This window comes from Paramisgurnus dabryanus, chromosome 11 (genome assembly GCF_030506205.2).
Source record: "Paramisgurnus dabryanus chromosome 11, PD_genome_1.1, whole genome shotgun sequence".
Classification (NCBI taxonomy): Eukaryota; Metazoa; Chordata; class Actinopteri; order Cypriniformes; family Cobitidae; genus Paramisgurnus; species Paramisgurnus dabryanus.
The window spans coordinates 12,445,146-12,470,519 of NC_133347.1; the positions used below are offsets into that span (position 1 = coordinate 12,445,146).

General features: G+C 39.2%; 2 protein-coding genes across 5 annotated transcripts in view; one reads left to right on the forward strand and one right to left on the reverse strand.

The window, feature by feature from the left end:
- Positions 1 to 25,374, reverse strand: part of LOC135729294 (4-trimethylaminobutyraldehyde dehydrogenase A-like) — a 318,074-nt gene that overhangs the window by 51,165 nt on the left and 241,535 nt on the right. Inside the window, exon 1 of one of the 3 annotated variants that reach the window (XM_073816218.1) lies at positions 8,310 to 8,313. The exons of the other annotated variants lie outside the window; for them this stretch is intronic. The gene's annotated coding sequence lies outside the window, so the exon portion shown is untranslated. Of the gene's footprint in view, positions 1 to 8,309; positions 8,314 to 25,374 lie in introns of those variants that run through there. 3 annotated transcript variants of the gene reach the window in all.
- col2a1a (collagen, type II, alpha 1a) lies at positions 5,032 to 24,858 on the forward strand. Of its 2 annotated transcripts, XM_065246824.2 has the most exons (54): positions 5,032 to 5,291; positions 7,563 to 7,772; positions 9,114 to 9,130; positions 9,252 to 9,284; positions 9,379 to 9,411; positions 9,606 to 9,659; positions 9,828 to 9,938; positions 10,025 to 10,102; positions 10,846 to 10,890; positions 11,053 to 11,106; positions 11,317 to 11,370; positions 11,456 to 11,509; positions 11,865 to 11,918; positions 12,013 to 12,066; positions 12,471 to 12,515; positions 12,653 to 12,706; positions 13,267 to 13,311; positions 13,908 to 13,961; positions 14,061 to 14,159; positions 14,271 to 14,315; positions 14,447 to 14,545; positions 14,697 to 14,750; positions 14,870 to 14,977; positions 15,074 to 15,127; positions 15,248 to 15,346; positions 15,502 to 15,555; positions 15,672 to 15,770; positions 15,866 to 15,919; positions 16,033 to 16,086; positions 16,205 to 16,258; positions 16,406 to 16,459; positions 16,565 to 16,609; positions 16,691 to 16,789; positions 16,929 to 17,036; positions 17,144 to 17,197; positions 17,290 to 17,343; positions 17,441 to 17,494; positions 17,602 to 17,655; positions 18,259 to 18,366; positions 18,702 to 18,755; positions 19,179 to 19,232; positions 19,352 to 19,513; positions 19,613 to 19,720; positions 20,227 to 20,334; positions 20,435 to 20,488; positions 20,653 to 20,760; positions 21,079 to 21,132; positions 21,273 to 21,380; positions 21,463 to 21,516; positions 21,639 to 21,746; positions 21,912 to 22,200; positions 22,332 to 22,519; positions 22,924 to 23,163; positions 23,465 to 24,858. In XM_065246824.2, exons 1-54 carry the CDS (start codon positions 5,198 to 5,200, stop codon positions 23,609 to 23,611), a joined length of 4,482 nt encoding a protein of 1,493 aa, XP_065102896.1. In that variant the 5' UTR covers positions 5,032 to 5,197; the 3' UTR covers positions 23,612 to 24,858. The 2 variants fall into 2 exon arrangements, with proteins under 2 accessions (XP_065102896.1, XP_065102897.1); XM_065246825.2 differs by lacking the exon at positions 7,563 to 7,772.

The window sequence follows — 25,374 nt, forward strand, 5'->3', positions numbered from 1 at the left end:
TTGCAATTTTTGACTTGAACTCGATAACCCAATAGAAAAAATTGGTTTCTCAGTCATAATTCGACTGACTTTACTTTGAGCTCCCTCTAACGGACACTGGTGTAACTACAAGATGTACTGTGACGCACAGGTGCATGTCCATGGATGACTGTAAAACATTCCAGTGTTTGCACCAAAAAAATATGCACGTTTGGATGTACTGATTTAAAGTGAATTATTCATTACATACGCTTATTCTGATTAGCCAGTAAGATTAACAGAATGAAGATTATAAGGCTGAGCACACTTTTAGTTTCACTGCCAGTATCTTTTTTCGACTGTAGGGGGCAGGCCACACTAACTCACCTCTATAAATGCACACAGAATCAGCACCACAAACCTCACCTTCTTACTTCTGAATGCCATTTCAGATTTCAGCCTTTCAGAAGCACGGGAGATTTATTTACAACCTCAATTTGGTCTGTTTGTGAAGGTGCATAAAAATAAGTCAATGGGTTTCTCTTTTCAGGTCTCTCTTTTTGGAATTTTCACACTGACTGAATTGCCTGTGAACTGACTTACTGAATGCATTCCACAGACACTGCGTGGGCCATTGTCCTGTTGTCTTTGGGGTCCGGTCACAAACTTCCACCCCCAACACACACACAGAAACAAAAAGAATGAGAAATCGACCTTCTCATTACCTACCCAAATTGTCATCCTCTCCTAGCAGCTCTGCAACTGGTAGATTTTGGGCCGAGGGCACCTTTTAACCGGAGGCTTGCGTACATTTACACCCACCTATCGTCAGACCCGACACCCTCTTTTCTTTCTTATCATATTCTTTCGTGTTGGCATACACACATTCATGCACACATGCACACACCCTAACCAATGGCCTACCGATGACCATGCTTTTCTTGGTGGAGAATGTTTTTCATTCCTTCTCTGTGTCCATGAATGCTGGCTTTGTCTACCTGCTCCATCTTAAGCCTCCCCTCTACCCTCCATCTTCCTCTCCAGAAATTCTCTGATCTCTGTAGAACTGCTATATAGGTTTATGGCAATCAAGTACAGTTTGTCTGAGAAACTATATCATAGATGATATTAATAAAATCATAGGTTATGATATTGTTAGGACTAGAAACACATTCAGCAGATCCAGGGAGCACACATAAAATGTAGAGCCTGTAATGCACTGTAAATTACTTAGGAAAAGAATCTGCCAAATGCGTATACCTTCATATAATGTGCATATACCACATACATTCCAACCAAAATTGCAGTATAGAGTTTGTGTAATCTGTGTTCATGATACTTCTTTAATATGCACTATTTATTGATTTATACACACGTTCTTTTTGACATGGCATGTTGATGCTGTATAATAAACACAGGAGTTGTATTTTTGATATAAATAAATGTCCACATACCACCTGAATTCTTTGAGAACCCAGAAAGCTAATGTCCACAAACAGGGTCAGTTTCTCAGGAAAGTTCACAGGATAAAGCCTAACCCTTAAAAGTCTATCAGGGACCTGCTAAGAATGCAGAACCTTATGGTGAATGTTTGTTTTGTTTAAGTAATCATTGTGTGTGTGTTAGGTCCAGCATCGGTAAACAGTATTAGATCCACTAAAATTAAACAACGGCTTCTGTCATATTTTGTGAACTTAAACATAAAATCAAATCTGAGTAAATATGCAAGAAGCTTGTGGTCCTGACCGTTCAGTTATATTGTTTTAATTAAATTAGATTATGAAATCTGGATCAGAATTAAAACCTTTCAATTCAAAAGGGAGCTGTTAAATCTGCATGGTGGTGTCCTAGACGCTTAAGCTTAGCTGTGGACTAAATCGCACTGTCAATGGGGATTCTTTATTCAGAAACTGCTGTCTAAAATCCTACGTCCTGAGACGCCTGGTCTCTGTTTGCAATAGATTATCTGGAAAGTTATGAGAATAAATAGGAAGCTTTATGAGACCAAACATAATGGGCGCCTTCAGCCGCCCCCCATGTGTACTGTAATATCAAACAAAACCGTTTCCCACGGCCATCACAGTTTAATTATACTGTTGGCATAAAGCCTCAAAAAAAAAAAAAAAAAAATTGTTAGTGTTAGTTTATTATCATGCTGATGTGAGAAAACACACAAGTCTCTAAAAAATTCATTGAGAAACAGTTTAAATATTCTATCTTAGGGGTATTAAAAGATTTTTTATTTATATTTATTTTATATTTTTATATAAAATATTTTTGTAACTACTACAGTACTGTGGATGTATTGTAAGCCATTTAATTATATAATACACGCACACAAAAAACTGTTTTTGACATTCAGGCTTAATTCTCACAATCAATTTATGAAAATAAGGCATCAAAATTTGTTTTCAATGACTTTAATTTTAATCTTTGACATAGCCTTATTCTAGACTTATTATTTTTTCACAAAATGTGCTTTACATTATGTAAAATAAAATTGTCAAAATATGTACCCAAGCTGTCACTGGGGCAGTACCATTTAAAAAGGTCCTAATATGTACCATTAAAAATTAGCTGTAATTATGCAGCTGGTTGCCAGTAATTTACTGTAGATTAAAATGTATGCTATTTACTGATCAACCTTTTTTATGTTTTTTCCTTCAGTTTTTGTTGTTATTTTATTCTGTTTATTTATTTTATGTCTGTTATTGTAGTTTTATTCTGTTAACATAAAGACTTTTTAATGTTTAATGTTTATTTAACTTTAAACAAACTGTTGCCAGTAAATAATATACATTTAATCTACAGTAAGTTACTGGCAACCAGCTGTAATACAGTAATTTCTACAGAATGTTTTTTACTGTGTACATATCTTAGAGGTCAAAAAAAAAAACACTCTCTGGTACCAATGTGTACCTCTGAGGTACTAATATGAAATCTTTAGGTGCAAAGCTGTAGTGTATAGCCCCGGTGACAACTGGGGTTTGACAATTTTTGACAGTGTGGGATGATTTTACATCACGGTTAACTTTCACAGGTCATTTTACACAGGCAGGGTCACCAATATCCACAAATGTGATGTGAAGCCTTTCGGCATCTTGGTATATGAATTTACAGCATCTATTTTTCTTAATTCTGCTTTATTATCCTTTAGCTATAAAAAAGATCGGTCTAAGTTTGGTCTAAAACTAAAAATTTAGAAGAAAACCCAAGTTCGGGGCTGAATCACCAGCCATGGATCGTCCTCCTGTCACCAGGGCTTATGATCGATGTTTCGCCAATCATCAGGCCTCCCATCATCTGATCCACAGTAACCCAGTCACCCTACACACCCCTGGAGCCTTACCGTCTTCCTGCCACCACCCTTCTCCTCTCTTCATCCTTCTACCTTTCCACACCCTCCCTCCATCTCCCGCTCCCCCATTGCCCGGTGCGCTCTCACATTCCACAGGTCTGCACACAGAGCCGCATTGTGTGTGTGTTGTACAGAGCACACAGTCAGGGCTCATACTGGACGTACAGACACACATCCTCGTCGAAAAGGGTGCCCAGATGAGTACACACATACACATTACTTCATGAGACTAATAGACAGTAAGTCATGTGCAGGCGCACACAAAACCACACATGCACACGTCCACTGATTTTCATATGCGCACACTGTTGCTTTCACCGAACTCATCTACATACACAGGATGTCTCATACAGGGGCCGAGATTTTGATATCCTTATTTTTGTTTCTCCTTCACTCTTTCATGCCTCTCTCTCAATCTCTCTCTCTCTCTCTCTCTCTCTCTCAAGTTTGATCTGTTATTCTCAAGAGCATTACACTTTTCCTCTCCACTTCTGTTCCCACAGTTGGACAGATCACTACTGTGGTACTGTAGATGTTTAATTGGGACTGAATTTGTGACAGTTACAAAGAAAGCAAAAGCAGAATAAACTCATGTTTTGCCAACTAAACTGCGGGAGACCCAACAAAAATGCATCTGTGAATATTTGCCTTGTTGGTGAAGTAAGGTGAAGAAACCATACCAACAAAATTAGTCACATTTATACTAAACATCAACTGCGTCTTTAACATCTGAAATAACAAAATGTACATTTGAAACAAAAAGTTATTACGTTTCTCCACTGAGCCGCCATTTATTTGGACTTTATTGCAAAAGCACTTGTGTAAAACAGTTTGAGCTCTACCAGATGATTTTTGCCAGCCATACAAGGTTAGTTATTGGTTTGAAAATATTGATACATTACCAATAACATTGTAAGTGCCAGAATGGTGGCTTTTGTTTACAACATGGTTATAACATAAAAAGTAATTTTTTTATTTGCAATATTAACATATTTATCAATTTAGGCAGATGTCTGCTTTAGTACATGTGCATGTCTACTCATGATTTCACACTTTTCAATATACATTTCAACATATATTATCTCTGACATCACTAAAGAATTAAAGTGATCCTTAATAGTTAAAAGTCACATTGTACAACTTTATATTTATGTGAAGCATTTTGAAACCAGGGAATGTTCACTGTAAAGATTTATTTGCTGTCTTACATTTTTAAGGTTAACCAACTTGGATTTACAAGTTATTTCAATTTACTATCTTTTAATCTTGACTAGAGATTTGTAAAATAAAAATAAAATAAAGTTGACTTATAAAATAAAGTTGACTTACTTTAGCTAGATTTTATAAGTTATAGCAAATCATCTGTAGTCAAAATAACAGTATGTTGAAATGACTTACTAAATCCAAGTTGATTAAACTTGTTTTTTTTTTTTACAGTATTCCAGTAATTAATTATTTAATTCTTTAGGGCATCCTGATCCACTTTAATTCAGAGGCACAGAGAGAAGCCCGGCACATGCCAGGAAAAGGGCAAAGTGAGCAGGGGGTGGATGGGTTTGGATGGGATTGTTCTTGTGACAGAGGAGTGGCGGAATATTTTGCTTTTTTCCCAATGGGGTGAGTTGGGGAGGGTAATGTGGCTCGTATTTCAGCGCTCATGGGGGTCGGGGTTGGACTCACTTTTTGGGATATACTAAGATTCATAAATGCGCCAGTAGACATAAAAACCGCGGAGCTCTGACTGACGCGGTGGCTTCTGTCTGTGTCTGGCGTCGGATCCTCCCAAAAAACATCCACATCCACTTTCACATTACCGGCGAGCACAGAGCCGGGTCCTCGGCCACTTTCACCCCTAAGGACCTGCATGTCTGATCTTTAGACATGTTCAGATTAGCGGATTCACGGACTCTCCTGCTACTTGTAGCAACGCATTGCGTTTTGGTAACCCTTGTGAGATGTCAACAAGAAGATGACCGTAAGTTGGAGTTTTTCACATTGAAATTTAAAGTGTTTTGCTTAAAATTGTACGGTGTTGCCATGGTGACAGGAGAGAAAAGTTTGGAATGGATCGAGTTGACGTTGTTTTGCGCGTCTCATCTACGGAATGTGGATACATTGCGCATTTCATTAGGCTGTATGAGGCACTGTTTGCACATATCCAGGGTTTGGCCAGGTGACGCAACTTAACGCAACTAAACTAAAATGCTGCCATTATAATCAACAAAGTTGTCTACATTGTATCGCACTTGCAATGAACTTAATTGATTATATCATGAGCATTGTTGCTTGCGCGCACCGCCCAGTGTAGCCAGAGAGCGTATGTGTTAGAATAACAGATGCTGAAGCAGATGCTGATGTTGCGCGAGAGGGTAACGCACAGTGCGCTCTAGAGGTCTATAGAAACTAGTGTCTCTTATAGAAAAAAAGTTTATGGAAAGGGTTAGGTTTACATCCTTATCCAAAAAGAGATATATCCAAATGCACTCTTAAAAAGAAAGGTTCTAGAAGGGTTCTTTGCAGCTATGCCATAAAGGAACAGTTTTTGGTTCCATAAAGAACTTTCGTTCATATTTTTTTTAGTTTGTAGAACCTTTTTCCTTCACAATTAAGCTTTTGTGTAACAGGTTATGTGGATGTCAAAGGTTACCCTTATGACAATGAAGCATGATTTATTACAGTTAAAACAAAAACATGGTTACTATAGTTAAACCATGGTTACCACAAAGTAACCATGGTTACTGTAGTAAATCTATGGTTTTGCCAATGGCAATCAATGTGTCAAAACATGGTTATTTTTTTAAGGGTCACATCCCCACAAAGACCCTTTTGGGAACCTTTATGTTTTTTAATTGGAAAGTAACTGATGTTGTAGTTTTGATTTCATCTATAGGCTTGTCCATGGTTTTACTACAGTAGGCTAATCAAAGTTTAATTATGATATTTGCAGTGAAACTACAGTAACCACAAATCTACCACGGTCTCACTACAAGAAACATGGTTGTTGGTAGTAAAACTGTGATAGGCTAATACAAATAGCAATCAGTCTGCCAACAAAAATGGTTACTTTTTGGGAATGTCTGTTAAATTGCAGGGATAGAGAATAGGTTCATTGTTTTAGCATTGCAAGGACTGATCTCCAGATATAGGCCATTTATTTATCCTCAGGTGACTGTGAATGTCAGCACTGTTTCACTGAAGATTAGGAGCAAGGGTTTCCACGAGGGTTCAAACGGTGCACCATCAGCACACATGCGAAGTGTTTAAAGAGCAATAACGGTGAATAATATTTAGGGTTTAGTTCAGGGGATTTAGGAGATTTGGGTAACTGGGTTTGGTAGGTCGGTGGAATGTTGTTGAACTTACTGGTGCCAAATCCTCAGACTGGTGGCAACCTCAAGGGGGCACAAGCATCATGGTAAGGTGAAATGTGAAGTGATATACAATTTATACTGTTTGCGATTGCAAAAGCAAAATGACTGGCTTTTCGTCATGCTCTGTAGACGTTTCTCTCTTTTTTTAATAAATGAGATGTCAACTGCACTAAAAGTTTGCTTAGGCCAGCCAATATTTGGAAGTAAAGTAGATTTCCTGTATTTACAGTTTCAAATTAAACAGCAATAATTGCCCCATTCATGTAAACTGAGTCTGGGAGTCAACATCAAATTACACTTTCACATGAATGTTTAAAAAGCAAACACACCAAAGGGCTCTGTGTGTATGTGTTTGTTTGAGAGCCGTCCTTTCCGACCCACAAGGGTGTGTTTGCCCTAGTGGGCAGTGAGACCATTAGATCCAGATGGAGGGCTAGGGAGAGGGGTGTGTTTGCATAAGGCACCAGGTTGTCAATGCAGCCCTGTCTGTGTCTGAGAAAGGCCCATTCATGGCTAGCGTTGTAGATTCGGGGTTCAGTTACACACTGACTCAAGGAGCCCAAATTTTTACACTAGGGTGTCAGATATGCAAATATTAGTAGTAGTCTGTGTTGTGGTGAATGCATAATGGAAGAGTAATTATATACCACCGGATGGACTTAAACCAGAATTATGTGCATGCATGTAAAATTGTATTTTGCTATGTGACATAATTTGTGGCTGATATATGCCATATTGTGGTGCAGGACACATTGCTGGTTTAGAAAGATGTTTACTATGTATGGGAATGTGAGTTGTGTGTATGTGTGTATGTTGCTCACCTGTCTCTTAACCTCACACGTCTTCTTTCTGATGCCCCCTTCTGGTGGCTACAGAAGAAGAGTTAGGCGGTTGCATCCAAGATGGGCAGCAGTATGCAGACCGTGCTGTATGGAAGCCAGAAGCGTGCCGCGTCTGTGTGTGTGACTCAGGCTCGGTACTGTGTGACGAAGTTATCTGTGAAGACTTGACCGACTGTGCCAATCCCGTCATTTCACCCGGAGAGTGCTGTCCCATCTGCCCAGCTGAAACCGACGAGCCTATCGGTCTGCTTTCTGCTTATCTTACCTGTCCTACATCCCTGCAGCTTACTGTCTGCTTTGAGTTTTGTAAACTATAGCAGTGTCACATACCAAAAGCGTACAGCATTTGGTGATGTGATAGCATTTATGAACCCAAAGCAAACATGTACAAAGGGGAAAAAGTAACACTTCTAAGTTTTTTGTTTGTTTTAATGGGACAAATTTCATTTTTCAAGCTGTCAATGGCTAAAGTGTGTCCACTCAACCTTTGGTCCACTTCAACTGATATTCAATAGGTAGTTTGATACTGGAAATAATGTGTCATTTTTTTTTATCAATGCTACACTAAAGAAGTTTAAGATCCTGGATGTGGTGGAATATTAAACTAAACAATGTACAATTTAATTTGTAAAGTTATATAAGTTATATTATATTACATTACATTATATTATATTATATTATATTATACTTTAAATACTACAATCAAAATAAATAGGCTAGAATAAGCATGTTGCTATAAACTACCATAGGTTTAGTGAAAACTGGACTCACTTTGACCATTGACTGTTTTGGTGCCTATACGAAAAAAGCTGAAAAGTCATAATCATTTAGTGTTTGAGAATGAGAGGTCATGGCACGGCCTCTTTCAAACAGCCCAATTAGCAAAGAATTTAGAAGTGTACTTTAAGCTTTTCCATTCATGCATTTAATGTTAAACCAAACTTGACAGCTGTTCATTTTCAAACATTTGTGTTTTGCTGCTGTACAGAAGCACACAATGGCAAGATGAACATATTTATAAAAACATGTTTTCATCACAATAAGCTCTTACTGTGTTTGATTTATTATCTAATTTCCTAAGCAGCATAAAATAATGCCCTTTATATTGCTTCTAATATTAAGCTGCAACGTAATGCACTGGCTTGCTGAACATTTTTGTTTTAACCATTTAACTGGCAGATTGGGAAGAAAATGATGCAGTTTTGGTCTACTGCCTGGTGGGGCGCTGTTGAGTTAGACTTTTTGTGTAGTTGTAGAAAAGACGACCTCTTTATTAGTATTTTCAGAAAAAAAATAATGTGTTTAACTTTATCATCTTTATTTTGAGTAAGTAGGCTGATTGATGAGATAATTCTAAGGATTTTTGCTAAACATCTGACCTTTTGGTGACCTTTGGTTATTTATTAGATGCTTAAAAATGTGTTTTGCAGCACTTTTTTTTACATATTTGATTCATGTTCACAGATTGGATTTTTTCAGTGAGATGTTACTTGTTTGAATATGTGTATTGTTGTAGTATGAGAAATGATAAGTGTCTAACTGCCAAACTTTTTCTTCCTTTTATATTGTGGCCTTCATCAACAGGGTCGATTGGTGGAAAGGTGCGACTTTTGACTTTTTAACCTGACTTGTGTATTTATAACAATTATGGTCTAATAATCAATTAATGTTAGTAAATAGTTTTTATTTTATAAAATGAGTTATTTTCTTGTTCCCCCACAGGGACAGAAAGGAGAACCAGGCGATATTGCAGATGTAAGTAATTTCCTTAGACTAATTTGACCATTTTTTTTAATGCGAATATTTTTACTTTTTTGTTTAAATAATTTTTGTTTATTTGTTTAAATAGGTTGTAGGACCAAGAGGACCTGCTGGCCCAATGGTGAGATGAATTAAAAACACCTAGGCCTACATGTGGTGGTTGATTTCTGAATGATTTTCTCAACAGCAGGCTCCTCGCCACTAGGGGGCTCTGCAGAAAGTTTACTCACCTGCCTCCTTTCTTTCACATAGAGTAGATAACAATACATTTTCTAGATCTTTAACAAAGAACATTGTTTTTTTCTGCTTTTGTAGGGACCTCCAGGAGAACAGGGACAACGTGGTGAGAAAGGACCTAAGGGAGATAAGGTGAGAACTTTCTGTGGTAAATTGATGTCAGACCATATTAACAGATGCATGGGTGCACTTATATGGCAGTGAATACACACTGTCACGTGAAAAAGGCTTTAGCTAATCCCACAACCCTTATTTTCGTTTTAGCTCATATGCTCAATTTGTTTCTTTTATTACCCTTAGGGAAATGTCGGACCTAGAGGAAGAGATGGCGAACCTGGTACACCTGGTAACCCAGGACCCCCTGGACCACCCGGGCCACCAGGACCTAATGGTCCAGTTGGACTTGGAGGAGTATGTTTCTTATCAAAGTATTTTAATGTTTGAGTAACTGCCTTTTGGTGGGTTATTACAAATTTGTGTTTTGTGTCTGTGTGCAGAACTTTGCTGCTCAGATGTCTGGTGGATTTGATGAGAAGTCCGGGGGTGCTAATTTGGGTGTGATGCAGGGACCAATGGTGAGGAAAAACTGCAGCATTATTCAGATGAAGAAATGTATCATATCTAGTCCATGTTTTGAGCCTCTTATATAGGCTAATACCTGATATAGACAATTATCATATTAGACACAGTAATTATTTGTTTTCAATTTAAATGTACTTTATTGCCACGATTCAGTCTACTCACAGTATCCCAAAGCATTATACATAGAACATACACTAATGGAATTTAAATATGAAGATGAATGGTGAAAAATTAAACACATAGATCATTTGTTAGGTCTGCCCCCTTGTGGAATACTCCGAAAGTACACATTTTATTTCACTTAACAAAGTTTCAGAATTTAGGATAAGTCCTACATTAACAAATCAGCAGGTATGCATCTAAAAATGTGTATGACTTTCAGGTGAAAAAAGCTTTTATTTAAAGATCAAATCTGAAACACACAAGAACATGAATTAAAAGTAATACTCTTTTTTGTTTATTATATTTATGCCCCCTACTGTTAAATAGTCACACTAAACACTTTTATATAACACCTGTTTCCTGTAGGTTACAAGATTACAGTACTTTACAGATTATAGAAACTTTGTAACGTATAAAAATATACTCAGTTACTTCACTTTCAGTATGTTATACTATACTATACTCACAGATATTAAAATAACACAAAATCTAGACAATAACTGGGGATAATAACACTGTCATGCTGTTTTGATGTACCTTAATCAAAGTGGCTGACATTTATTTGTTTCTACAGGGTCCAATGGGCCCCCGTGGACCTCCTGGCCCCTCTGGAGCACCTGTAAGTAATTGCAAAAAGTGGCATACTTGCTCCAATATAACCAAATATGGTCAAATACAACTGATTATTTTATTTAAAAAAGCAATCGCTGATGAGAAAGATATGATTAATCCGTAAGCTCCCACAAACGCCAACCTCACACTGTCATCTGTTCTATTCCAGGGCCCACAAGGTTTCCCTGGCAACCCTGGAGAGACTGGCGAACCCGGCCCTGCTGTGAGTGCCCTACATTTTTGTCCAAATGAATCTGCCAGTTTGAAGGATATGCCTACATATGTGACATTTACAGTATATGCCCACATACATACTCACACGGCCCACACACATGACACTTTCATGTCCTACATAGACACTGAGTTGGCTTTACAGTCAAGGTTGAATGCATCGGCTAGGACACTGTTTAACTGAATTATTGTGTTACTTTAGGGTGCCCTTGGACCCCGTGGACCAGCTGGACCACCTGGAAAACCTGGAAGCGATGTAAGTATAGGTTGATATATTTAACATATAACTAACAATGCATTTTTACAGATGTTGTACTAATCACAGGCCTCTTTCCTTTCAGGGTGAATCTGGTAAGCCTGGTAAATCTGGTGAGCGTGGACCTACAGGACCTCAGGTAAAACAAAGACTTTTTGTTGGTCAAATGAGACCCAGTCTTTGAAAACCCAGGTAAAGTCATTTTTTGGTGATTTACTAAGTTCCACCATAAAAACATCCCACATGATGTAAAGAACAATATAACATATCTTAGTATTGACTGAGTAAGGCCATGTCAAAGATTGAAATCAATGATTGAAATCAAACGTGGGGCTTCTAATCTCATAATTGGATTATGAGACCTAAACCTGGATTTCACAGACAGGGTCACATATTTGGCACAGCACTTGTTGTGGTCATATAGTAAAATATAAATAAAAGCATCATAATTAAAAAGAATGAATTAAATGTGTTGTAAATGATTTGTTTGATAGGGAGCTCGTGGATTCCCTGGAACTCCCGGCCTTCCTGGCATCAAGGGACACAGAGTGAGTATAAGCTGAGACTGGCGTTGTGTAATTTTTTCTTGTGTTTGTTTTTTGTAAATAAATACACATATCTAACCATTGAACATGTTTGTAGGGACACCCAGGTCTTGATGGAGCTAAAGGAGAGAGTGGAGCTGCAGGTGCTAAGGTACAGTCAAACTCAAGCCAAAATGGCAGAAATACAAATACATTGTCAAACAAATCTAAGCAAACAATATTTGGTAAAATAATATTTAAAAATGTACTGACAGAAAAGCTAATAAGATGCATGGTTCATCAGAAATCCAGCATCACACTAAATATTCCTAGTATCACTTATTTATATCACATACAGTATTTAGATAATACATATGTTAGAAATGTATTGAGTTGAAATGTAAAAGTAGTTCACATTTTGATCACATGACTTAGATCAACTGTAGAAACATAAGCTCAAATTATCAAAATAGTATCACAGTTTGTTACTTCAATTAGAGATCTCTGTGTATCAGACATATTTCTGTTTATCTCTCTGATCATCTTCATTGACCTCTGTTTGGTCTCTCCTTTCAGGGTGAAACAGGTTCTGCCGGTGAGAATGGTTCTCCTGGACCAATGGTGAGTAACTACAGAAGCCATTGTTAGCCAACATCATCAGATTATGACCATATTACCTGCATCATCTGTTTTATGGAAATACAAACGTATTTTGAACCTGGTGAAATTCACCCAACTCTCTCCCTCCCAATTATCAGGGTCCACGTGGTCTGCCCGGTGAGAGGGGTCGTTCTGGAGCCCCTGGTTCTGCTGTAAGTGCAAACTCATATTTTAGTCTTATTTTACAATACTACGTCCCAGTTATGCATATTTTATAAGGTTCACAAAAAAAGAATTAGTTTGTCCCAAATGTTGAAATGAGTTTCCTTGAAGTACCTTGAGGTCTACTACTCATGCACATACTAACAGCTAACTCAATGTGAACGATTAGTTGTGCTACACTGAATTAATTCATTGGTATAGTAAACCTCACATAAGAATACATGAATGAAGAAATGCTTAAATGCAAGGAGTTGAATTTTGATGTGTGTGACACAATGTGAATCAAGGCAACAACAACCACTTCCTGTCTGTGTTTGTATGTCCCAGGACTTGCATAACATTACTACTAATAATACTACTAAAATGTGTATACTTTTTATACTATACTGTATACTATATCACAAAACAAATACATAGGGCATACAGTAGTGATCATGTGAGTGTGACACACAGTATTGTTGTTGTTTTGTTATATATTATGTTATGCTATGTATAATAAAAGCTGATAGTTGGCTTAATCTATAATGCTTGTTCTCATGACTGTCCACAGGGTGCCCGTGGTAATGATGGTCTGCCTGGTCCTGCTGGTCCTCCTGTAAGTCAACTTCTCACATACTACCTTTAAGCATTTAGCAGATTAGCTTTTATCCAAAATATGAGACAAACAGCAAAGCCATTAATTTTAGGGAGGCAATAATGTAACAAGTACTAAGCAAAGTTACTTTCATCTTACAAAGTTTCAGCATTTCATAGAGAAAGACTTTACTTTAAGTCCATATGATTTTAAAATAGCGTAAAATTAATTTTGTTTTAAAGGCTTTAGTCAACCAATAGTAAACCAGTATTGTTTTTCATTGGCTGCTATTGATATCTAAGGTTGCTGTTGGAGGGGTTTATGCCAATGTACAGTATATAAGTTGGTGGGCATTGCGCTAGTAGCGCAAAAAATATCAAAAATACCTGAATGTAAATATAAACATTATAAATGTACAAAGCTGTAGGTATAGTTAAGCAAGTTAATAAGCTACCAAAGAAGAAGTAACTAATCAAAGAAGCTGGTGCGCATATATGTTGGTCTATCCCTCAATATCTCATATGTTTCTGCATAACAATAAATAAATCTGTAGTTGTTTAATGTTCGTGATGTAATAAGCATCTCTCTAATCATTTGTTGACGTGTGTTGTTTTCAGGGCCCTGTTGGTACAGCTGGTGCTCCAGGTTTCCCAGGATCCCCTGGTTCCAAGGTAAAATATTTCTCCTTTGCAGCAGAAACATTGACATTTTAATTAGATATTTTAATGGGATAAAACTTCAGTGGACTGATATGATCTCCACTTCTGCAGGGAGAAGCTGGTCCCACTGGAGCTCGCGGACCCGAGGGTGCACAAGGACAACGTGGAGAGGCTGGTGCACCTGGATCACCTGGACCCGCTGGTGCTTCTGTGAGTATAATTGCTGGTATTCCTAGTATATCTTTGTTTTTTATTATCACATACTGTAATATACTGTAATTTCATAGTGGTAATCATAGTGATTTCTGTCACATTATACAGGGTAACCCCGGTACTGATGGTATTCCAGGAGCCAAAGGGTCTGCTGTGAGTATATCTTCCTACATCTTTACAAATAACAACAAAATTACATCCACAGAGATACTTTGGTTGATTTAACATCAATATTGCAATAAATCTCTTGCAAATATACTTAACTACTTTGTTTACACCTGCAGGGAGCCGCTGGTATTGCAGGTGCACCAGGTTTCCCAGGACCACGTGGCCCACCAGGACCTCAAGGAGCCACCGGACCTCTTGGGCCTAAAGGCCAATCTGTACGTAATCATGTTCAGAACCAATTCAATAAAACGTCCCAGACATCTACTAATAACTACTTTTATATAATTGTACTAAATAATGCCATTTATTTGTACTGCATCTTAAGGTAAATTGTACTGTATTAAAAACATTGTTTTATTTCTACAGGGAGATCCTGGCATCCCAGGATTTAAAGGCGAGTCTGGACCCAAGGGAGAGCGTGTAAGTCATATATCCCAGCTGTAATTTTCAGACTATTTTGTTCATCTATTTGTATTATTGGTCATCACATTTATATGAAGTATTCTGGCAATCTTATGTCTTTTCTACATCTTACATAGGGTGTTGCTGGACCTCAAGGTGCTCCTGGGCCCTCAGGAGAGGAAGGCAAGAGAGGTCCCAGAGGAGAACCTGGATCTGCTGGACCTCTTGGACCTCCTGGAGAAAGAGTAAATTACATACTCTTGTATTTTACTCTGCGAATTATTAAGTATAATAATAAATAAAAATCTTAATACATGCTATATATGCTCTTGTTTTTATAGGGAGCTCCAGGTAACCGTGGATTCCCTGGTCAGGATGGTCTAGCTGGAGCAAAGGTTAGTAAAACATTACATGATTTATATATGTTTAGACTTAATTGGTAAATAAAAAAAATTGTAACTCAACATGGATGATTTCTCATTGCCCCTGTACTCAAATGTTCTTCACTGTGACAGGGTGCACCTGGTGACCGTGGTGTTCCTGGTGTGACCGGACCAAAAGGTTCAACCGGAGATCCTGGCCGCACAGGCGAGCCTGGTCTTCCTGGAGCTAGAGTGAGTAATTATGGGATTTACTTGAAAAATGATTGTTTAGGTAATGTCTTATTCATGACTGTAATGATGCAATAACAGACATTGTGTGATGTTCAGGATGTGATATACATATAGTTTCATGAGGTTTTTAAAATTGGTGTACATTCTCCTAACAGGGTCTCACTGGACGTCCTGGTGATGCTGGAGCCCAAGGAAAAGTTGGACCAACTGTGAGTATCTCTACAATTTGAGTCATGCTAAACCCCTCACAATGAATTCCCATAAAGCAAATGTTTCACTTGTCACTCTGAGAGAAAGCATCATTAATATGTTTGATTTGTTGTAGGGAGCCCCTGGTGAAGATGGACGACCTGGTCCTCCTGGACCTCTGGGAGCTCGCGGTCAGCCCGGTGTGATGGGTTTCCCTGGTCCCAAAGGATCTAATGTATGATGCAGTTAAAATAGATTTATATTCTCATCCATTAATGTTAAAGTTTGTGTATGTTTGTGAACGTCATGAGTCATATTTCATTTCCACAGGGTGAACCTGGAAAACCTGGAGAAAAAGGTCTTATTGGACGCACTGGTCTTAGAGTAAGTCATCAGCTGAGCATGTCCAGCCTAATCTTATTTGGATTGCCATTTTAAATGATTTTATTCGTACTGGATATTATATTAAAATGTATCTCCTCATCCTTTTCCATTAGGGTTTGCCTGGTAAAGATGGAGAGACTGGACCTACTGGTCCACCTGGTCCTGCTGTGAGTATTACTGCACATCATTACCCACAATGCCTTATGACTTACATTTTGGCATCCAGTCAGTAGTGTTAATATCCCATTTACTATTTGCTAACATTGGTTTTAATGTCATTTTTAGGGTGTTGCTGGTGAGAGAGGAGAGCAGGGTCAGCCTGGTCCTTCTGGCTTCCAGGTACATTTCTAATTTTATATATTCTGTATGAGCATGGTGAAAGCGCTATTCAGTTCTATTACTGTGGCCCAAAATGGAATCAGAAATGAAAGTGAAATTATGAATTTCAGGAGATTGTGTTGAAAATATTACTTTGTTTCTGCACAGGGTCTGCCAGGTCCCACAGGGGCACCCGGAGAGCCCGGTAAACCAGGTGACCAGGTAGGAATTACTTCAGATCAGCCTACTTCATGAGTGCTCCTGTGACATCATTAGTGACCAATTTATCCTATCTGTAAGGTAATTTTTCCATTGCCTTCTCTGTAGGGTCTTCCTGGAGAGGGTGGAGCTGTAGGCGCTGTTGGACCAAGAGTGAGTTGCTGCCTTCAACCAATAAAAAAATTGCACTTTTTTAAATGACACTGCATCAAATTTTGCTTGTGCATCTTATAGGGTGAACGTGGTTTCCCTGGTGAGAGAGGAGGTGCTGGCCCTCAAGGTCTTCAGGGACCCAGGGGACTTCCAGGAACACCCGGAACTGATGGACCTAAGGTGATACATTGCATTCGCCAATGATGCCAAATCTCCCATCCTCCTTTATTCTCTACTTCTGAAAAAATGAGAAATGTCTCCTAAAAGAGCCACATGGCTGCAGTTCATCTTATAGATATGAAACAATTGTTTTCATCAGGGTGCAATTGGACCAGCTGGAGCTTCCGGTGCTCAGGGTCCTCCTGGTCTCCAGGGAATGCCTGGTGAGAGAGGAACAGTTGGTATCCCTGGAGCTAAAGGTGACAGAGTAAGTGTTTTCAGTCATCTGTTCTCTATGTTACTACATCAATCTCAGGCCTTGTGCAATACTACTATTGTACACTTTATTCAATGATGGATCATCTCTTTCACTAGGGTGACAGTGGAGAGAAAGGACCTGAAGGTGCTCCCGGCAAAGATGGCACAAGAGTATGTTCTCAACACAAATACAGAAAACCTATGTTCTAAAGTCAAGAAAATGTTTGCCTGGTTTCTTACTTATCATATGATTGTCTTATTAGGGCTTGACTGGTCCTATTGGTCCACCTGGTCCTTCTGGTCCCAATGGTGCAAAGGTGAATGTCCAATCCCTACTGTGTTCTGACACTCATAGTTACATGACAAAATATTAATGCTTATGTTTCATTCTCTGCTCTTTTCCTTCTCTTACAGGGTGAAACTGGTGGTATTGGCCCAATTGGTTCTCCTGGTTCTCGTGGCGCTCCTGTAAGTATGATTAAATATGATTTACAGATACTACATTACATTTAAGATAGAGAGCCTATAACTTGATTTTCTTAATCATCTCACTCCTAATCTCCTTATTATTTCAGGGTGACCGTGGTGAGGTTGGTCCACCTGGACCTGCTGGATTTGCCGGACCTCCTGTAAGTAGAACTATTACACAGTAAACCCAACAAGTTTAAAGTTATCTACACTCACCCAAAGGATTATTAGGAACACCAGTTCAATTTCTCATTAATGCAATGGTGTTATGGTGTGGAGGATGTTTTCTTGGCACACTTAAGGCCCCTTAGTGCCAATTGGGCATCGTTCAAATGCCACGGCCTACCTGAGCATTGTTTCTGACCATGTCCATCCCTTTATGACCACCATGTATCCATCCTCTGATGGCTACTTCCAGCAGGATAATGCACCATGTCACAAAGCTCGAATCATTTCAAATTGGTTTCTTGAACATGACAATGAGTTCACTGTACTAAAATGGCCCCCACAGTCACCAAATCTCAACCCAATAGAGCATCTTTGGGATGTGGTGGAACGGGAGCTTCAGAAATAAATTTGAATTTAATCTATATTGAATATATCTCAATAGTGCTGAAAAACACAATAATTTATAGTTTCAGTGTACAAAAATCTATAATGCTAAAATAAATAGCAATGTCTATGAATGCCCCTGCAGTGAATCACTATGAGAATTGTTTTTGAGGAATGATGGATTTTGATTCCAACCTTTCGCCTCTCCTCAGGGTGCTGATGGCCAGCCTGGACTGAAGGGAGAGCATGGTGAGTCAGGACAGAAAGGTGATGCTGGATCTCCCGGACCTCAGGGACCATCAGGAGCACCTGGTCCAGTAGTAAGTGTCTTTGCATCACTAGCTCATCATTAACCAAGGCTGATATTCTTAATTGTTACAGCTTTACATTGTAGAAAACTTGTTTTGCAATAGACTTCACAACTTAATAATAATTCACTATGTAATAATGGACTTAGCGTCCATATAGTCTCAAAAAAGTATATAGCTTTAAGTAGATGATTCAATGAGAACAATAACATTTTTAATAAGGTATTCTATAAAAGTAATAATTTTTCAGTTTTCTGTGATTTATTTTTCAACGTTGTTAAAAAGTGCCTTATAAATAAATTTGAATCAAACTGAGGAAAAATTCTGTGTTCACTGCTTATTTTTAGGGCCCAACTGGTATTACAGGACCTAAAGGAGCACGTGGAGCCCAAGGAGCCCCTGTGAGTATCTTAATAATTCAACTACCCCACTGAAAAAATCCAGCTAAGACCAGCATAAGATGGTGAGCGGGTTTTAGCTGGTCTCCCAACTTGGTTTTAGCTGGTATTGCTGATGTAGCAAGCTGGTCTAGCTGTGTTTTGGTCACAGTTTAAGCTGGTCTAGCTGGAAGACCAGCTGACCCACCAGCTTTGCCAGACTGGGGAGACCATCTTAAACCAGCTACCAGCTTATGCTGGTCTTAGGTGGATTTTCCGATACGGTCCTAAATTATTATTTTACAGTTAGTATGCAGTCCAATATTATGCATTTCTTTGTTGCTTTCATATTGAAAATACTTGTTAATATCATATTACAATTTCCTCAACTGTCATACTCATTTACTTGATTTATAAGATTAGCAATAACAATTTTGTGTATTCTAGGGTGCCACTGGTTTCCCAGGAGCTGCAGGAAGAGTTGGACCACCTGGCCCCAATGTAAGTCTCTTGATCATCTCTTTGTTATTATTATTTTGTTCAATGTATACAACTTACGAAACGCTAAATGTTTCTTTATCTGTCATTCATTCTCTTTCATTCACATATTTCCTTTTCAGGGTAACCCTGGTGGTGTTGGTCCAGCAGGTCCTGCTGGTAAGGATGGTCCTAAGGGAGTTCGCGGTGATGCTGGTCCACCTGGAAGACCTGGAGATGCTGGACTGCGTGGACCTCCTGGTCTGTCTGGAGAGAAGGGAGCGCCTGGAGAGGATGGTCGTCTTGTAAGACTCAGATTTATTAATACCTATTTTATTATTGCCATTTTATTTACAAGCAAATTCCAAACCTTCTTTTTTTAATATTTCCTTGTCCATATGTAGGGTCCTGATGGTCCTCCTGGTCCTTCTGGTCTTGCTGGTCAGCGTGGTATTGTTGGTCTACCTGGTCAGCGTGGTGAAAGAGGTTTCCCAGGACTTCCAGGACCCTCTGTGAGTATTCAAACCCAGTGGAAATATAGATGTCCCCCAACCTCCAACAAATCATTGATAAAGGCTTACATTTTGAATTTGAGTTATCAGATAGGATTAAGAATCGATACTAAAATTCCTTAAAAGGGCCACCCACATATTTTAACTTGCTCATATCTAAATAGTTTTTTTACAAAAAATATGTTTCATTTCCTGAATTGAAAATGTTGAACTGGAATATCCCTGCTTCCAAACCATCTTAACCAGCAAGACTTTGGTGGTCTATAAGCTTAACTACACAGTCCAATGCTGGTCAACCAGCTTAACTGGCTACAGTAAATATTGATGGTGTACATCATGGCTATGCCATGTCCACCATTTTTAGACTATCACCAGTATACCATAACCCATCCTGGACTCTTTCAATTTAGGGATAGCAGGAATATCTGAATATCTTATAGTGATGAAATGTGGTGCTAAATTGACATTAAAGATTAAAAAACACCAAAATCTGATTTGTACCACAGGGTGAGCCTGGCAAACAGGGAGCTTCTGGTTCCAGTGGTGACCGTGGACCTCCTGGTCCTGTCGGACCCCCTGGAATTACTGGACCTGCTGGAGAACCTGGACGTGAGGTGAAGAACGCATAGATAAATTACAATGAATTAGACTTTTGGGTTTTGAAAAGTTTTACAGTACAAACTCACCATGTTCATCCATTCTGTTTCTCTTTAGGGTAATACTGGAGCTGATGGTCCACCTGGTAGAGATGGGGCTGCCGGTGCGAAGGTGAGTAACCAAACTCTTATATCATTACCTTTCGTGGTCATCTATGTTTTTAAATTACAAAGCAGTTGTAGATTATTAACATTACTCAAGAATTACTCTGATGTGATTATAAATGTAATGAATTTTCAACTTACTGAAAAAATGTTATGTTTTGTTCTTTTTAGGGTGAGCGTGGTAACACTGGCCCAGTAGGTGCTCCTGGAGCTCCTGGCGCCCCTGGTGCTCCTGGTTCCGTTGGCCCAATCGGAAAGCAGGGAGACAGAGGAGAGAATGTGAGTACTTCAGCTACTGTCCTTTAATCTCATAATAACTCATATAATATACACAATGAGGATCTACTGGATGCAATAAAAGGTCTGGAAAAATGCATGATAGCAGTAGCATGTTCCTCACTGTTAGTCCCACCATTATTTAATAACCAAATACACAATGTTGACACCCATTCTCAGGTTTACCTGATTTCTACCAATCACATCACTTAAACAAGCAAGATATCCTTATGAAGATTTAAAGGCCGGAGCTAAAGAGCAATAGCAATGTTCACACATCAGGTTATTTGTTTTTATATTTACCACTTTTCTATTCTAAAGGGACCTCAAGGACCCGCTGGAGCCCCAGGACCTGCTGGAGCTAGAGGCATGGTTGTAAGTACATTTTGTGAAGAGAACAGAAAGCTTTATTGCACAGACTGTATAGAGGATTTCATCTTGATTTTTTTTTCAAGATGTCCAGCTTGCATTTAATAGAAAGCTAAATGTTTCTTTTTTCTAAATGCACAAAATAGGGACCCCAAGGACCTCGTGGTGATAAGGGTGAGGCAGGAGAAGTTGGAGAAAGAGGATTGAAAGGACACAGAGGATTCACTGGTCTGCAGGGTCTTCCTGGACCTCCTGTAAGTCTTTTCTTTTAGTCCTACATAAAGGCAATTTAGATAGGAGATTTCTTAACACGGGTACTTTTGTCTTTCATTAAAGGGTTCTTCTGGAGACCAGGGGCCTGCTGGACCTGCTGGACCAAGTGGCGCTAAGGTAAGTGCCTGCCTTGTTTTAAAAGTTCTCAAATTTAAGTAGTAAAGGTATTAATATACACGATACAGAAATAGATGGATTACTAAGGTGCTGTTTAATAACACACAATACTATGTGTATAGGGACCTGCTGGACCTGCTGGACCATCTGGTAAGGATGGTGCTAATGGTCAGCCGGGACCTATTGGACCACCTGGACCTCGTGGACGTTCTGGAGAATCTGGCCCTGCTGTGAGTACAGCCTACAGTCTGAATCAAAAGAGCTCACAAATATTATATATTTATTGTATACACCCCCAAATTATAAACCATATGACTACAAAAATGTGTAGAAATCACATGATCTGTTTTTTTAAGTGAAAAATAATTCATATTTTCCTTTTTTTTCCACATTAGGGTCCCCCTGGTAACCCCGGACCCCCTGGTCTTCCCGGACCCCCAGGCCCTGGCATTGACATGTCTGCCTTTGCTGGCTTGGGCCATACCGAAAAGGGACCTGATCCCCTGCGATACATGCGTGCTGACGAGGCTTCCAGCTCTCTTAGAAACCATGATGTAGAAGTGGATGCCACCCTGAAGTCTATCAACAACCAGATGGAGGGCATCCGCAGCCCTGATGGCTCCCGCAAGAACCCTGCACGTAGCTGCCGAGACCTGAAGCTTTGCTACCCTGAATTGAAGAGCGGTACGAAAACAGGAGATGTTAATATACACCGTGACTAAGCATCTTAATGCTTTATAGTACTTTACAGAATCTATGATATTGATTTACTCACATTACTCTCTAAAGTATGGTTGTTTTAACTCGGTCTTTAGGTGATTACTGGGTAGATCCCAATCTTGGTAGCACTGCTGATGCCATCAAAGTTTACTGCAACTTGGAGACCGGTGAGACCTGCGTGAAGCCCAGCACTCCCAAAATCCCACGCAAGAACTGGTGGAGCAGCAAGAGCAAGACGAATAAGCACGTTTGGTTCGGCGAGAGCATGAACGGCGGATTCCACGTGAGTAACGATGAATGAGATTTTCATTTAAAAATGATGAACAGACCAAAAGAGATTGCAAATTAGCACCAGGCCAACCTAACAAGAATTATAAAAGAAATGTGTTCAAAAGCCCCACAACAAGAAACATCAGGATTTGATTATCCACAGCTGGTCATTGACATCCTGTAGTTGGATCACAGCTGGTTTAGGGAGCTGTTCATGGTTCTGATTCTCTGTTTGTCCATGGTCCTGAAAATATATGTATCATCCAAACATAAACCAGTTAACACAAGGAGACATAATTTCGGGAACTGTGCTGAATTATGCTGCCTCTATCTGTCTAATGTTACGGTTCTGATTTCTCCAAAAAAGTTTTAATGAGCAAGTCTATAAATAAAATCTTTTCTCATTTTTTGTTACAGTTCAGTTATGCTGAAAATGGCCAGACTACCACCGCCATCATCCAGATGAACTTCCTGAGGCTGCTGTCTACCGAGGCCACTCAGACCATCACCTACCACTGCAAGAACAGCATTGCTTACATGGACCAAGCCACAGGCAACCTTAAGAAGGCTCTTCTGCTGCAGGGATCCAACGATGTGGAGATCAGAGCAGAGGGCAACAGCCGCTTTACCTATGGCGTGCTGGAGGATGGCTGCAAGGTAAGCCAGATAATATACAGTATTATACTCTTTGAGTGTGACCCTGCATGTGACAACCCAGCTAAAATCATTGCTTTACTATTTTTAAAATAAAAGCATCTTACATAAAGACGTTGGTCACGTCAAAGATTAAAATCAATGTGAAATCAATGATTAAAATCAAACTTTAATGCTCATAATTAGATTATGAGACTTTATCCTGAATATCACAGACCGGGTCACAAATCTCGGTTAGACATTTATAAAATAAACAGTAAAAGTACTTTATCACTTACATGGATTTTTCTGCTTTGTGTTATAGAAGCACACAGGTCAGTGGGCCAAGACTGTGATCGAGTACAAAACTCAGAAGACATCCAGGCTGCCCATCGTGGACATTGCTCCTATGGACATCGGAGGAGAGAATCAGGAGTTTGGAGTGGACATTGGTGCAGTCTGCTTCTTGTAAAGCAAATAAAACATATGTGGATTATGAGATAAGACATGGAAGAATACCAATGAGGAGCAATAACTGTGAGGATGCAATACACATTCCAAATCATGAAATATGGAAGAAATTATTTTTTTCTCTAAAACGCAAAAAGTTGTGCTGTCCATGTTTAGCGCCCAGGAAACCCGCGCTAAACAGGATTGTCCCAAATGGTCCCTCCCTCTGAAATCCAGCCATGTTTCCCACGAGCCCTCAGTGCCTCCTCCTGATGGGAGCCAAGAGGGGGACGAAACGAGCAAGAGATGAAACAAAAGACTGAAACATGGCTTGATGTCATCACATTTTGCAGGGGTGGGCGGGTGATGCTGTACAGCGTTATGGCTGGATACCACAGTAGCCCTCCCGCTAAAGAAGAAGGCCACGCCCAGTTCCACTTCACCCCTCCCTCTGCCTCTTGACTGTGACTCAGAAGAAACATCACACTATGCAAGATTTTGTGAATGTTAAACCTGAGGAGGGAATAAGTTAATATTTACTGTGTATAATAACAAAAATCTCGATTCAGTTGTTGTAAAAGTCTGTATTGAAGCAGCCAGATTTATATATTTTCACAATTATATGTGTTTGTGTGTAAGCATGTGCCTATTCACACCAACATTATTTTGGGGGAAGTGCAGTTTCATTTCTTTTTTCTTTCTTTTTTCCTTATTCTGTACCTCGGTATTCTTCCCTTGGTTGCCCAAAAAAGTAAGTTTTGGACCCTAAGAGCAAACGAAAAAAAATCTAATAAATTTGGAAACGATTTCTATTTTTGTTTAATTGCATGATCTTTTTAAAGAAAAGCTACCTCACACAGGAAAAACGGAAGTTAAAATCTGGATTTGAACAGAAGCAGCCTGGGGTTCGAAAATTGTCAGGATAATGCCCCGGCATTGCTCAGTCCATCTTCAGAAGGTGCTATTAGTTTCCATCTCTTAGACAGTATTCCCAGACCATCCCACTCCCTAACTAGCCTCATTCGACACACACAGCCTGCTCAGAGGATGCGGAATCACACGGGATTAACAAAAGACAGAGGGACTCTTTTGGGATTGCCGGAATTTTGCTCCCAAAGCATTTCCGTAGCACTGAGCAGGATGTGTGTGTGTGTGAGGGTGTGTATATTTTTGTTATATTAATATTATTATGATCTTTTTGTTTGTTCTCTCTTTTTGGTTCTGGTTTTGTTACGATTTTAATTAATGTAAATTGAAAATAAAGGAAGAAACAAGGAATTATGAAGTCAGATATTAATTGTGTTTAAATCATTATTACCCCCAATAACTTTAAGCCAAACTATAGTTTTCTCTATCTCTGTATGTGTGTGTGTGTGTGTGTGTGTGTGTGTGTGTGTGTGTGTGTGTGCGTGCGTGCGTGCGTGCGTGCGTGCGTGCGTGCGTGCGTGCGTGCGTGCGTGAATTTGCTAAGATAAAAGCCTCCAAGAACAGGTATCAGACAAAGAGGCTTACATAATATGCTTGCTCAGAGAACAGCTTCTAGAAAAGCAAAGAAGAGAGCATTAACCCCAAAAACAACAGCATGAAAGTGAACAGATATTTACTATAAACTACAAGGGCTTTCAGGAAATTGACACGTTTGAGTATCATATGTTATAGCTTTTAAAAATATCTGTAAAAAGCTAAGCTATAAAAGTGCTGTTTCTAAAAGACCCATAAAACCTTTCTATTGGTTCTGGAAACAAAAAGAGTTGCTTTGAACCAAAGGTTCTTGTGGGTTAGAGC

Bases quoted from the DNA above. Each gene is read 5' to 3' on its own strand.
- col2a1a (XM_065246824.2), top strand. From the start codon at position 5,198: ATGTTCAGATTAGCGGATTCACGGACTCTCCTGCTACTTGTAGCAACG. The intron at 12,067-12,470 runs GTACAGTCAAAC...CTCTCCTTTCAG, and splicing joins GTGGAGCTGCAGGTGCTAAG to GGTGAAACAGGTTCTGCCGG. The intron at 15,771-15,865 runs GTATGATGCAGT...TCATTTCCACAG, and splicing joins CTGGTCCCAAAGGATCTAAT to GGTGAACCTGGAAAACCTGG.